At 42.5% G+C, this 14,892-nt stretch overlaps 1 protein-coding gene across 1 annotated transcript in view; it reads left to right on the top strand.

Annotated features, from left to right (window-relative positions):
* Positions 1-14,892, top strand: part of celsr1a (cadherin EGF LAG seven-pass G-type receptor 1a) — a 149,181-nt gene that overhangs the window by 69,345 nt on the left and 64,944 nt on the right. Inside the window, exons 8-10 of the mRNA XM_073837828.1 lie at positions 3,941-4,098; positions 6,161-6,324; positions 6,426-6,551. Of these exons, the coding sequence (XP_073693929.1) occupies positions 3,941-4,098; positions 6,161-6,324; positions 6,426-6,551 (448 nt within the window). The remainder of the gene's footprint in view (positions 1-3,940; positions 4,099-6,160; positions 6,325-6,425; positions 6,552-14,892) is intronic.

The following is a 14,892-nucleotide window of genomic DNA, read 5'->3' as shown; positions in this document are numbered from 1 at the left end:
TTCCAGTTAGGTTAGGTAACGTGCAGATGGTACGTTATTTTAAAACATCACAGAGCATTAGAATTATAGCGGCTGTCAATAGACATTTTTAAGTCAGAACTGCTGTGACACGTACAAAACCAACATCACATAAAAGGTACCATATGTACGTTCATCTGTTCCGGAGAAAAAAATTAACACTCTTTTAGTGCCGCTTAATGGACATTTCACACTGAATATGTCACAAAATGTACATGGCAGTGCGTATTTCGAATTTTGTGAAAAAGTTCACATATGTTTTCGTCATGAGATCAGGTTGAGAATAGAGCAAGACTAAATGACTGAGTGAAAAAGAAAGTTGTTGCAGTGGGAGAGCGAGTTATTACATTTTGTAATTTATGAAACAATACAAAGACTTGTTTTTAGAGTAACATGCATTAGTGAATCATGAACAGTAAACCCAGGAACGTAAATAGAGTCCATTTTGAAGTCATGTCCCAGGTCACTCGGCAAGTATAACAATGCATTCGATCTCATTCAGCAAATCATGAACTGTGTCTTATCGCTGCCTTTTGTGATTTTTCGGATGGTGGCTTTCTAAAAAACAGTGGTTTCCTGCAGCGTTTGGCAGCTGGAGTGTTGTTTTTCTACTCCACAGAGTAAGAGGTCAGATAAATGAGTGAGATCAAGCAGCATGAAGCTGAGCTCCTAAATCAAAGGCAGTGGGGATAACATACTTGACCCGGTCTGTTGTTGACTGTGTTGTGCTGTACGGTACAAGGTACACAGTTATTGTGCTCAAAGTCAGGTGATATAGTACTTTTTTATTTATTTATTTATTTATTTATTTTTTTTCTGTATAAATCAATATAAACATATTCTTACTTAAGTTACTCAATGCAACAGTTCATATGTGACCCCGGACCACAAAACCAGTCATAAATTTAGATTTATACATCATCTGAAAGCTGAATAAATAAGCGTTCCATTTATGTATGGTCAGAATAGGACAATATTTGAAAATCTGTAATCTGAACATTGAGAAAATTGCCTTTAAAGTTGACTAAATAAAGTTCTTAACAATGCATATTACTAATTAAAAAGTATGTTTTGATATATTTACGGTAGGAAATTGACAAAAGATCTTACAAAAGATCTTTACTTAGTATCCTAATCATTTTTTGGCATAAAAGAAAAATCGATAAATTTGAATTTATGTAGAAATTTGTTAGTTCTGTTTTATGAATGAGACCCATTAAATAAAGTCAATTGCCAATTTGAATATGTGACATGAGTGTAGAATTAGAGATATTTGCTTTTGACAGACATACATTTCAACTAATTACATTTTAAAATATTTTTTATTCTTAACTATTGAATTTAAATTTCCTTAATGGTTGATTACACTAATCAAACTTGTAAATATTTAAACACACATTTAAATCCTACATATAAATCTACATGTTAAATCTTAATATAATTGTATAATTATGCTGTAAATTTGAAAAATGAAAATAAAAATGTTGTGTAAATATTTAATGTAAGATTTATATGTAATTATTAAAACAAAACAACAAAAAAAACAAGTAAATAAAAAAGCATGCCATACAAGTATACAAAGTGAGTATATACAAGCGGTTCCAGATTATGAGCCAGATATGTGTTGAAAGCAGCCAGCATGACCACAGATATCCATCTGAATAATACCTCACACCCTCATATCCTGCTGGAAACAGGCCAAACGAATGTGGTAAAAATTCACCTAAACAGTGTGTTTCCTTTGAAAGACAGACTCCTTCTTTAAGATCTTTGAAGCTGCTTTTGTCTGCTTTGGTCTACCCTGATGGGGTTTGTGTGTGAGACCAGGCCCCTTAAGATTCCCATTCTATTCATCCTTCACATTTCCATGAGAAACTAATGAAATATGCCCACAGCTAGACAGACAGAGAGAACGAGAAAAACTGTTTAAACTTTTTCTTTTTTACTTTTACACTTGTTATGATCACATATTATTTCCACTTTCCACATTATAGCATTTTTTAATTTTTTTTATTTTTTTTTTCATAAATAAAATTGCTTCTTTGTGTTTCCTATATAGAATTGTATGGAGCATAAATACACTGTTTACAGCGTTTAATATAATAATCAATAATATTTTAGTAATTAATAACATCATATTTTCCTTATTTTCACATAATTTGTTAGATTGACTGGAAATGATGCACAACAAAATCATTCTATGTTTATTTCACTCTCACATTAATTAATGAATGAATTCATATTTATTTGTTTCTTTGCTAATTTTCTTTTTTTATATACTTGAAGAGTTTTGGTCTAGTTTCCCTTGGGACTTTGTGTGTAAGTAGTTGAAACAAGCGCTGAAAGATATTCATATATAGCAACAGGAAGGCAAAAAGAAAAACAAACTCAGATTGTGCCATGTTTAGATGGCACCTAATGGAAACTGTGAGTGTTTCTGCAACAGGAAAGAGTCGTTTCTGTAGGAGTGGCAGTGATAGTTTAGATAAAGCTGTTGTGCATTGGAAAGTGTGCCATGTTTGGAGTGAATGCTTACGCATGACACAACTTTTCTTTCTGACTGTCACTTTCTTGCTGTGCAGACAGATGACCCACATCTTCCCTGAGCTAGGTGTTTAGAGTCAATGCATGGCACACAGATATATCTCCTGTAAACAGCTTTGATCTGTGAGCGTGTGCATTCATGTCTATGTGCATGGGGTTCTGTAAACATAGGGAATCATTTTTACATTTGGATCATACACTTAACTATATGTTAATGTATTATATTTTAAATGTATATGTTTGAACCTTGTGTAATAGTTGCATATGAATTTCATTATAACTTTTATGTCATTAAAACATGGTTAAAGTGTTTTAAAACAGTCTGCTTAATTATGTTAACCAACATAGTTATGAAAGTGTACCCTCTTAAGTGGCTTTTTATTTCATTAATATTACACTACCAGTCAAAAGTTTTTGAACAGTAAGATTTTTAATGTTTTTAAACAAGTTTTTTTCTGCTCACCAAGGCTGCATTTATTTGATCCGAAGAACAGCAAAACAGTAAAATTTGGAATTATGTTTACTATTTAAAATAACAGTTTTCTATTTGAGTATATTTTAAAATGTAATTTATTCCTGTGATTTCAAAGCTGAAGTTTTAGCATCATAACTCCAGTCACGTGGTCCTTTAGAAATTATTCTAAAATTCTGATACAGTCAGCTGAGTAGACTTTTTTCAGGTTTCTTTGATGAATAGAAAGTTCAGAAGAACAGCATTTATCTGAAATATAAATTTTTATAACATTATAAATGTCTTTATCATCACTTTCGATCAATTTAAAGCATCCTTGCTAAATAAAAGTAATAATTTCTATAATTTCTTCCAAAAAATATAGATTTTGAATGGAATTATAACGTATCTTGTTACTTATTTTTATTTCAGATAAATGTTGATCTTCGGATCGTTCAATTCCATCAAAAAATCCTGATAAAAAAGTAATCAACTGTTTTAAATATTGATAATAATAACAAATGTTGAACAGCAAATCAGCATATCAGAATGATTTCTGAAGGATCATGTGACACTGAAGTCAGGAGTAATGCTGAAAATGCAGCTTTAGATCACAGGAATAAATTACATTTAAAAAATATTAAAATGGAAATCAGTTAGTAATTAGTAAGAATATTTCACAATATTATTTCTTTTGCTGCATTTTGGATCAAATAAATGTTTTTAAAAGATACTTTTTAGATGAAGTACAGCACAAGTGCACATTAAATACAAGTAAGGAGAAATACAAGAAAGCGGACAGCAAAAAGCGTTGCTAGATTTGCAAGAACGAACAACACCCTCATTGTCGCCAAAATGTTTCTGTAAAACTGTGCTCACCCTGTTTAGTTTTAATCTGTAACTCATTTCCATTTGTTCTCTTCTCAGCCTAAGATAAGTCATTTGGGGTTGCCTCAAGGGCCGTCGGGTGAAAAGGTGGCAGTAGTCGCAGTGGACGACTGTGACATCGCCATGGCCGTGCGGTTCGGCGGCCAGATCGGCAACTACTCCTGCGCTGCCCAGGGCACTCAGACGGGAAAGAAAAAGTGAGTGTATCCCTCTGTCTGTATAAATCAAACAGGAACATTCTCTCATTCTCTTGATAATTAGTCTTTGGTAGTTATTCTTAATTATACGTATGTTTACTCTCCCACGCCCATGTGAAGTCCTTCAGGACACACGTCCAAAAATCTTTCATTTGTGAAAGATCATCTCATACTTTAAGTGGCAATTGCTGCATCAGATAGTGTTGCGTGCTGGAACAGGGCAACGGTGTATTAAAACACTTCAAAGAAAGAACAACAGATAGATGTGAAGGTTTAACCCATCGCTCCAGTCTGATAAGCACCGACCTGTTTTATACTGCATGGCAACATTCCACTCCCTATGGCTGTGTTGTCATGGACACAGTGATTGACAGTTTGGCTAGGGAAGGTCACACCCCCTTTCACCTGTCTTGCTTTTCGCATAATCCTTTTTAGCTGTGCTATTAAGAGGGATCAGAAAGTGTCAAATAAGAGAAAGTATGGTAATTCTATAGTTTTATGATAATTTACGTCATGCACTAATGTTCAACAATTCACTGTTGGAACTTATTGGTCATATAAATGTTTATATTGTTGGTGAATTTGATACTGATATTAGATTTAAAAGAAATTGCCTAGTAAGGACACATTAAAATTTTACAGAAAAGACAAATTATCCAATTTATTTGGGATAATAAATGTTTTTTGAGCTCCAGCCAGCATATTAGAATGATTACTGAAGGATCATGTGACTTTTTAAAGTATATAATAAAATATTTTAAAATAGAAAATGATTTAAAAATGTAAATAATATGATGCATTCTTGATCAAGTAAATATCGCCTTCGTCATGATAAAGAATACTGCAGAATCATTAAAAAATGGTTTTCATTTAACATTAGTTAAGTATATTAATATTAATTAACAATTAAAATAATTTCCAAAGCATTTAGTTCATTTTTAAGTTAATTTCAACATTTACTTTTACGTTATTCAAATCAAAGGTGTGTGAACTGAGAGTACATGCATGGTTAGAAAATTCTGGGTGTGCAAGTAGTATGCAGAATCTGCAAAATGTTAATTATTTTACCAAAATAAGAGGACTGTATGATTTTGAGATCCATCTTTTCACACTGAGGACAGCTGAGGGACTCATGTACAACTATTACAGAATGTTCAAATGCTCACTGATGCTCCAGAAGGAAGCATAATGCATTTAGAGCCGGGGGGTGAAAACTTTTGAACAAAATGAAGATTTGTCAATTTTTCTTATTTTGCATAAAATATCATATTTTTTTCATTTTAGTACTGTCCTTCAGAAGGTAAAGAAGATGTTTCCTTAAGGCAAAATAAGTTACATTTACCCTGATTTTCAAATTCAATAAGTTTTAATGCATTTAATGCAACACTTAATGCATTGTTTCCTTCTGGAGCATCAGTGAGTGTTTGAACCTTCTGTAATAGTTGCATATGAGTCCCTCAGTTGTCCTCGGTGTGAAAAGATGGATCTCAAAATCATACAGTCATTGTTGGAAAGGGTTCAAATACACAAAAATGCTGAATGCATTATTTGTTGATTCAACTGTACTTTTTTGTAAATGTAAGTGTAAAAACTGAAGTATAATGTGGGCTTTAGCGTATGCGTACAACCGAATGCATAGCCTTTTAAAGTATACTCCTTTTTATAGCATCTGTAAACACAAGCACTTAACAAATTTGCACTAGAAAAGTTCATTTTTGTCAAATGTCTGCGCTATTTCTTTTCAGAAATTATAAAAAAATAAAATAAAAATGCCAATTAGTGTGTATGTTGTTATTGCTGTTTCCAGTAGTTTGTTTTTTGTTGTTCTTGGGCCCCCTTTCCAACTTGTGGGCCAACTAATTAATACAAATATTTCAAGGGACCTTAAGAATTGTGCATACTGTAATAATGCACATTGCATACTAGCTTAAAAATCAATGTATACTTAAAGCTTTAGACAGTGAAAAACAGCAGGGCAGCTCACTAGATTGTGAGCCTTTGATGCCATTAACTTGTTGGAGAGTTTGGTGGCACGTTTCAAAGTTTTGTTTTCCCGTTTTAGGTCTTTGGACCTCACTGGGCCTCTTCTACTTGGAGGGGTGCCCAACCTTCCAGAGGATTTCCCCATACGGAACCGGGACTTTGTGGGTTGCATGAGGAACCTGATGATCGACAGTAAATCCATAGACATGGCCAGCTACATCGCCAACAACGGCACCACTGAAGGTCTGACACAAACCACAACACAATTCAAAATTATAGCGTGCATTGCAAACTTGTTTTAATATTGTTGTAACTCAAAACCAATGTATTTATTGTACTCTCAGGCTGTCCAGCGAAGAAGAACTTCTGCTATGAGGGTTTGTGTCAGCACGGCGCTCAGTGTGAAAATAAGTGGAACACCTACTTTTGTGACTGTCCTGAAGGACGGGGAGGCAAGAACTGCGATCAGGGTAGGTCGGACTATTTGGTAGCGTGCCAATGGACACGAATGCATGTGCATGCATGTGTCGAGCATCCGTGTATGCGTTTGTTATTTTGATCTAGGTGTTGACTGCTCACGAACTTAAAGGAAGCAGGCAGTGCCGTTAATGTGATGGTGTTTCCTGAAAGGGAAATGTCTTTGCAGATACGCATCAGTCAGGATCTGCTCCACTCTCCTTTTCTGCCCCAAATCAACCTTACAGATAGCAGTATTCAAGTAGAGCCTATGCATTTCCTATAATGCCTCTGTTCTGCACGATAATGTAGTCACTCATTGCCAACAAAATCAAAGCTTTGGTTTTACAACCTGTTGTTGTGTCCTTTTGGGTCAAATTAAAAGCCAAACCAGATATAATTTAGGTTCGTTTGTTGCAAGCTAACACTTTTATAATCTAATAAATGTTTTAAAAAAAAGACAAAACCAAATATGTGACCCTGGACCACAAAACCAGTCTTAAGTCGCTGGGGTATATTTGTAGTAATAGCCAAAAATACATTGTATGGGCCAAATTATTGATTTTTCTTTTATGCCAAAAATAATTAGGAAATTAAGTAAAGATCATGTTCCATGAAGATTTTTTGTAAAATTCCTACTGCAAACATATCAAAATGTAATTTTTGATTAGTAATATGCATTGTTAAGAGCTCAATTTGGACAACTTTAAAGGTGATTTTCTCAGTATTTTGATTTTTTTCACCCTCAGATTCCAGATTTTCAAATAGTTGTATCTCGGCCAAATATTGTCCTATCCTAACAAACCATACATGAATAGAAAGCTTATTTATTGAGCTTTCATATGATGTATACATCTCAGTTTTGTCAAATTTAACCTTATGACTGGTTTTGTGGTCCAGGGTCACATATTGGATTTAAATAATCCATTTTAATTAGATGTACAGTTGAAGTCAAAAGTTTACATACACCTGTCAGAATGTGCCAAATGTTTATTTCATCAAAATAGAAGGGAACATGTAAAATGCATGTTATTTTTTCATTTAGTACTTACCTGAATAAGATATTTTACAACTGAGGGACTCATATGCAACTATTACAGAAGGTTCAAACCCTCACTGATGCTTCAGGAGGAAACATGATGCATTAACTTTTGAACAGAATGAAGATTCTTATTTTGCCTAAATATCTCTAATATATATATATTAGAGAAGACTAGAATCCCAGAAGACAAAATAAGTTACATTTACCCTGAATTTATAGATCAGGGTAAATTTACCTTATTTTGTTTTCTGTGAAACATGTACGTATCTTCTGTAGCTTCTGAAGGCCAGTACTAAATGAAAAACAAATTATATTCAGGCAAAACACAAAAAATGTACATTCTGTTCAAAAGTTTTCACCCCCGCCTCTTAATGCATTGTGTTTCCTTCTGAAGCATCAGTGAGCGTTTGAACCTTCTTTAATAATTGCATATGAGCCCCTCATATGTCATCAGTGTGAAAAGATGGATCTCAAATTCATACAGTCATTGTTGGAAAGGGTTCAAATACACATGAATGCTGAAAAACCAAAGAATTTGTGGGACCTAAACAACAGCGGGCAGTTTAACTATTCAGGACAAACAAGGGACTCATAAACAACTATTACTAAAAAACCAACAAACAAAACAAAACAGCTGTGGATCATTCAGGTAAGAACACAGTATTCAAGGGAATGTAAACTTTTGATCGGGGTCATTTTTATAAATTCAACTATTATTTTCACTTATGGACTATATGTAAACATCTTATTCAGGTCAGTACTAAATAAAAAATAACATGCATTTTTTATGATGCTTCTTATTTTGGTAAAATAATTAACATTTTGCAGATTCTGCAGGGTGTATGTAATCTTTTGACTTCAACTATTTTTCTCTCAACTCTTCCACCGTGCTTGTTGCAGTGCATTCTGGGATTGTCATCTCTGTTAAGAACACAGCAAAGCTGTCTTAGATTTAGCTCACAATGAGGTATCTCAGAACATAACATAAGTTTCAATCAGACAGCTCATTAGGTTTTGTAAGTGTTTGATTGTCAGTTTCGGAGTAACTGCCAGTCTAGATTAAAATGACTGTTCACACATATGCTCACAACTACAGGAAGTACAGGACCTTCTGTTCTTACCTCATTCTTTGCTGGATGAATTAGGTCATCGCTCTTGTTGGTTAGGAAAACATGCTTGACGTAGTTTACAGACTAATAAATTGGCCACATTTCCCATCTTTGGCAGTCAATACTGATGCATACTCAACAGGACTTTACACACTACTTTACAACTCCACTGTGATTAATTGACAGACAGTGTATGTGAAAGTAGGTGTGTTCCCCTTCGGGAACGTCGAGCTGCGTCACCACGCTTTGGGAACGCCCCCAGCGTGACCACGCTCTGAAACACGTGTCTAATCAGTCCAATAGGAAAACGCGCTGTGACGTCACGGGCGGGGTGACGTCATGAACCAGGAAACTATAAAGCACATGCGGTGAATGCAGCCGGCAGCTTCTGTCTTTCAGTCGCGCTCTGTGTTGAATGTGTTTGTCCTCTCAGTGCTGTTTTTCAGAGCCAGTTTGCTCTACTTTATTTTGAGTACTGAGATAGATAGGAAAGCAAAAAAAAAGAAATATGGGCGATAAAAGCAAGAGTTTTAGGCGTTGTGTTCCTCCATGCCTCAGATACATCACGGCTGAGGACACACACACGCTCTGTGTATCTTGCTTGGGGGCGAAGCATGCCCAGTCAGCCTTCGAGGAGGCTGACTGTGTGCATTGTTTGCGGCTTCCTCTCCGCACGCTTCGCTCCCGGAGGGCTCTTTTTGAGGAAGGAGCCCTCGCTAGCGTTCCCCGCGGATCAGGCCCCGCTGCTGCCGAGGCAGAGCGGCGTCTGCATTCGTGGGGTTCGCAGTTGGATCTAGTATCGAGTTTGGAGACGGGTGAACCCCTTTCTCCATCCTCCTCTGCTAGATCACTGCCCCTCTCTGGTGTGGAAGCCCGCTCTGCGGCTTCTTCCCTCCAGGAGGAGCACTCGACCCTCCGTTTGTCTTCTTCTGAGGAGGAGGACGCGGAGATGGTCGAGGAGGCTGGTCCCACGCCCACCCAGCCTGTCGAGTACGAGGAGTTAGTGGAGGTGATCACACGTGCTGTCGCCAAGCTTAACATTGAATGGCCAGACGTTGTGACTAAAGTGCAAGCACATACGAGATCTAAGCTAGATGAAAGATTCCTGTCATCTAAAAGCACACCTCCACGCCGAGGCCTTCCATTTTTTCCCGATCTCCACACTGAGGTGTCGAGATCGTGGTCAAAACCATTCTCCACCCGTGTTCACTCCCCCACCGCTGCCATCTATTCTAATGTGGCGGGGGCTCGTGAGCACGGTTACGGGACGATGCCGCAGGTTGAGCAGACGCTCTCCAGTTATTTATCCCCTAGCACGGCATCGTCCCTGAAGGCCTCGGCACTCCCCAGTAAGGCACTCAGAACCACCTCGTCCTTGCTGGGGAAAGGGTACTCGGCAGCAGGTCAGGCTGCAGCATGTCTACACACTATGGGCGTGCTCCAAGCATATCAAGCCGACCTGCTGCAAGAGCTTGATGAGGGTGAGGACGGGGCAGCGGTCGACGTGAGTGAGCTCCGCCGCACCGCTGACCTCGCTCTGCGCGCCACCAAGGAAACCGCCCGTGTCATTGGGCGGTCCATGGCAGCTATGGTGGCCGCAGAGAGACATCTCTGGCTAACCCTATCCGATATGAGAGACCGTGATAGGGCTTACCTGCTAGACGCCCCGCTTGTCCCTGCCGGCCTGTTCGGCGATGCAGTTGCGACTGTCGTCGACAGGTTCCAACAGTCACGGCAACAAGCGGCGGCGTTCCAGAGATTTCTTCCTCGCCGCTCAGGCTCTGGGGCTGCTGGACGGGAGCAGCCCCATCCGAGTACCCGCTCCTCGTACCGCGACCAACAGAAGCGGAGCGTCGCGAGGCGTGCTCCTCCCCAAGGTGATCAGGGAGAGACCCTCAGGCGCTCCAGGTCGGGGGCCTCTAAGCCGAAGGCCGACTTGAGGGCCGTCCTTCAGGCAAAGAGGTCCTCGAAGAAGCCCTGACGCCTATGGCCCAGGGCCGATGAGAGCAAGCCCCCCTGGGGGAATATCCTCCCCCCAGTGCTCTCGAGAGGCCGGTCTGCCAACCCTGCCACCTCTGGTGCTTCAGGGCGCAGCGGTCCCTCAGCAGCCCCTACTTCCACCCGTCTGTACCGCGGTGCAGAGGGGCTCATCATCTCTAAGACCACCAGAGGTCAGCCTCGAGAGGCTGATTCCCTTAGTAAATCATTTAGCAGCGTGGAAACTTCTGCCAAATGTATCTCAATGGGTCCTGCGAACAGTAGAGAAAGGATACAGAATTCAGTTTGGCGGCTCCCCGCCACCTTTCCAAGGGGTTCTAGCCACTACGGTGGCCCCACAGCAGGCTCTGGTTTTAGAACAAGAAGTAGACACTCTTCTAAAGAAAGGGGCCATCGAGGTGGTCCCTCCAGATCTCAGAGAGTCCGGGTTTTACAGCCGTTACTTCATTGTTCCGAAGAAGGATGGAGGTTTGCGTCCGATTTTAGACCTCAGGCTGCTCAATCGTACAGTACTGAGGCTCAAGTTCAGAATGCTCACTGTCAAGCAGGTCGTGTCACAAATCAGGTCCGAGGACTGGTTTGTCACAATAGATCTCAAGGACGCATACTTCCATATCTCCATCCTTCCTCAGCACAGGAGGTTCCTCAGGTTTGCTTTTGGGGGCAAAGCATACCAGTACAGGGTTCTTCCGTTCGGTCTAGCACTCTCACCCAGAACTTTTACCAAGTGTGTAGATGCGGCACTGGCTCCGTTGCGACTCCAGGGCATCCGCATACTGAATTATATAGACGACTGGCTCATCCTGGCACAGTCGAGAGAAGTAGCGGTTCGACATCGAGATGTCGTTCTCGCCCACATGGAAGTTCTAGGGTTAAGGCTGAACTCCAAGAAAAGCGTTCTTTCTCCATCTCAGAGAACCACCTATCTAGGAGTAGTTTGGGATTCGACCACGATGCGGGCACAAATGTCTCCCGCACGGGTACAGTCAGTCCTCAACGCAGTCGCGAGAGTCAGACTAGGCCACTCACTCACTGTGAAGCAGTTCCAAGTTCTGCTAGGTCTCATGGCAGCAGCGTCCAACGTTATACCTCTTGGCCTGCTGTACATGAGGCCTTTACAGTGGTGGCTCAGGACCAAAGGGTTTTCCCCGAGGGGCAACCCGTTCCGTATGATCAAGGTCACGCGGCGCTGCCTTCGTGCCTTAGACATATGGAAGAAACCTTGGTTCCTGTCTCAGGGCCCGGTGTTGGGAGCTCCATGTCAGCGTCTGACACTAACTACAGACGCCTCCCTCACCGGCTGGGGAGCGGTCATGAGTGGCCGCTCGGCCCAAGGTCTGTGGAGCGCACGCCAACTGTCGTGGCATATCAATCGCCTGGAGATGCAGGCAGTGTTTCTAGCTTTGAGACACTTCCTCCCAGACATCAAAGATCACCATGTGTTGGTACGCACCGACAACACATCGGTGGTCGCTTACATCAACCACCAAGGAGGTCTGCGGTCGCGCCCCTTGAACAAGCTGGCACACCAGATCCTCATGTGGTCCCAGGGAAAGCTTCTCTCGTTAAGAGCAATGTACATTCCTGGGCATCTCAATTTGGGAGCAGACGCCCTGTCGAGGCAGGGGCTGAGGCCCGGGGGATGGAGACTCCACCCAGAGGTGGTGGAGGCCATTTGGAACAAGTTTGGCAGAGCCCAAGTAGATCTATTTGCGAGCCAGGAGACAACACACTGTCCCCTTTGGTTCTCTCTGACTCATCCAGCTCCTCTGGGGCTGGATGCTATGGTACAGGCGTGGCCGAGGCTCCGCCTGTACGCCTTTCCCCCGATCGCTCTGCTCCCGGGAGTTCTGGAAAGAGTACGCCGGAATGGAATTCGCCTTCTACTAGTGGCCCCATTCTGGCCAGGTCGAGCTTGGTTCTCGGACATAGTCTCCCTCCTAGACGGCCCCCCGTGGGAAATTCCTGTCAGGAGGGACCTTCTCTCACAAGCGGGCGGCACGATCTTTCACCCCCGCCCGGAGTTGTGGAAGCTGAGGGTGTGGCCCCTGAGGGGGCACATCTCTTAGCTTCAGGTCTCTCAACCGAGGTTGTTGAGACCATACTCCAATCCAGAGCTCCCTCGACGAGGAAGTTATACACCGGGAAGTGGAATATGTTTGTCCTTTGGTGCACGCAACACCACATTGACCCAGTTCACTGCCCAGTAGGCTCAGTGCTGGACTTTTTGCAAGCCCGCCTCTCGGCCGGTAATGCACACTCTACGTTGAGGGGCTACGTGGCGGCTATAGATGCCTTCCATGCTCCCTTCGGCGCCACCTCCCTCGGGAGACTTCCCCTGGTATCACGCTTCCTCCGCGGTGCGCTGAGGCTGAGGCCCCCGATGCGCTCTCGTGTCCCTACTTGGGACTTGGCCGTGGTACTTGAGGCTCTCTCTAACCACCCTTTCGAGCCTATTGAGGACATCTCGGACAAGTTGCTGTCCTTTAAAACAGCCTTTTTGTTGGCCATCTCTTCCCTCAAGAGAGTGGGTGATCTTCAGGCCCTTTCAGTGGCCCCCTCTTTTCTAGACTTTGCACCTGGAATGGTCAAAGCGTTTCTGCACCCCAAGACGGGCTACGTGCCCAAGGTGCCCTCTGCTGTACCGCGGCCTGTAGTGCTTCAGGCCTTCTGTCCTCCTCCCTTTAAAGAACCGGGACAACGGAAGCTTAACTGTGTGTGTCCAGTGCGAGCACTGGACACATACGTCCACAGAGCTGCCCTGTGGAGGAAGACGGACCAATTGTTTGTTTGTTTCGGTCCTCATAACAAGGGTCTTCCAGCTTCTAAGCAAACTCTAAGTCGGTGGATCTCGGATGCCATTTCCTTATCATACAAGTCCTTAGGCCTTCCCTCTCCTTTGGAAGCCAAGGCACACTCTACCCGCAAAGTTGCGGCCACCAAAGCTTTCCTGTCAGGTGTCTCCCTGCAGGATATATGTAACGCTGCGGGCTGGTCCACGCCACTCACGTTTGTGAGGTTCTACGAGTTAGACCTCCCTCATACCCCAGGCTCTCAGGCCTTACTTTCTGAAGCCCCTACCACGAGTAGGGCCCTTTAATGTGGGGTTCCCCCCCCCCCTCTGTTATCCTGCTTGTCAGCAGTTGTTATCTCGGGCTACTTTCGCCCTATTTATCTACGAGCTAAGGCTCTCTCTCTATCCTGCTTTTCAGCAGTTGTTATCTCGGGCTACTTTCGCCCTATTTATCTACGAGCTAAGGCTCTCTCTCTTCCTGCTTATCAGCAGTTGTTATCTCGGGCTACTTTCGCCCTATTTATCTACGAGCTAAGGCTCTCTCTCTATCCTGCTTATCAGCAGTTGTTATCTCGGGCTACTTTCGCCCTTATTTCTACGAGCGAAGGCTCGCTATTACTCTGCCTCAGGGCACTATATCTCAGGCTACTTTCGCCTTTCTGCCTACTAGGCAGCCATTTTTTGGGCATACTGCCCCCCTTTTCTGCTACACATTCAGCAGGTCTTTGAAATTCTGGTGGCGTGGGTATATCGTTCCCAAAGCGTGGTGACGCAGCTCGACGTTCCCGAAGGGGAACGCCTCGGGTTTCGTATGAAACCCTAGTTCCTCGAGGGAACGAGACGCTGCGTCGCCTTCCACAATTTCGGCATCCCTGCAGCGCTCCTGGTGGCAGAAGCTGCCGGCTGCATTCACCGCATGTGCTTTATAGTTTCCTGGTTCATGACGTCACCCCGCCCGTGACGTCACAGCGCGTTTTCCTATTGGACTGATTAGACACGTGTTTCAGAGCGTGGTCACGCTGGGGGCGTTCCCAAAGCGTGGTGACGCAGCGTCTCGTTCCCTCGAGGAACTAGGGTTTCATACGAAACCCGAGGCGTTTGCATGTGTTTGAACAACCCAAATGATAGTGTACCTGGCATCCCCACAGGCTGTTTTTTGCGGTTGGACGTTCTGTAAGGCTTGGGGCGTCTAAACAAGAGGGGATAGCATGAATCACGCTGGTCTCTTTCAGGTCCCTCCACAGACCTGTTGGGGCATCGCTCCATTATAAATTCTGGATGTTCAAGTCATGTCATCATCTAACAAACAACCGTGTTGACTGAAACAGCCTTCTCCAATTTTGTGTTCTGGCAGGGAAGCGTGCCTGCCAGGAAAGGGTGTTATTTTTGATGCTGATTAGATGGATGCCTGA

This window comes from Garra rufa, chromosome 4 (genome assembly GCF_049309525.1).
Source record: "Garra rufa chromosome 4, GarRuf1.0, whole genome shotgun sequence".
In the NCBI taxonomy this organism is placed as follows: Eukaryota; Metazoa; Chordata; class Actinopteri; order Cypriniformes; family Cyprinidae; genus Garra; species Garra rufa.
Note: the sequence above shows the minus strand (reverse complement) of the source record. Positions and strands in the feature narration are given on the sequence as shown.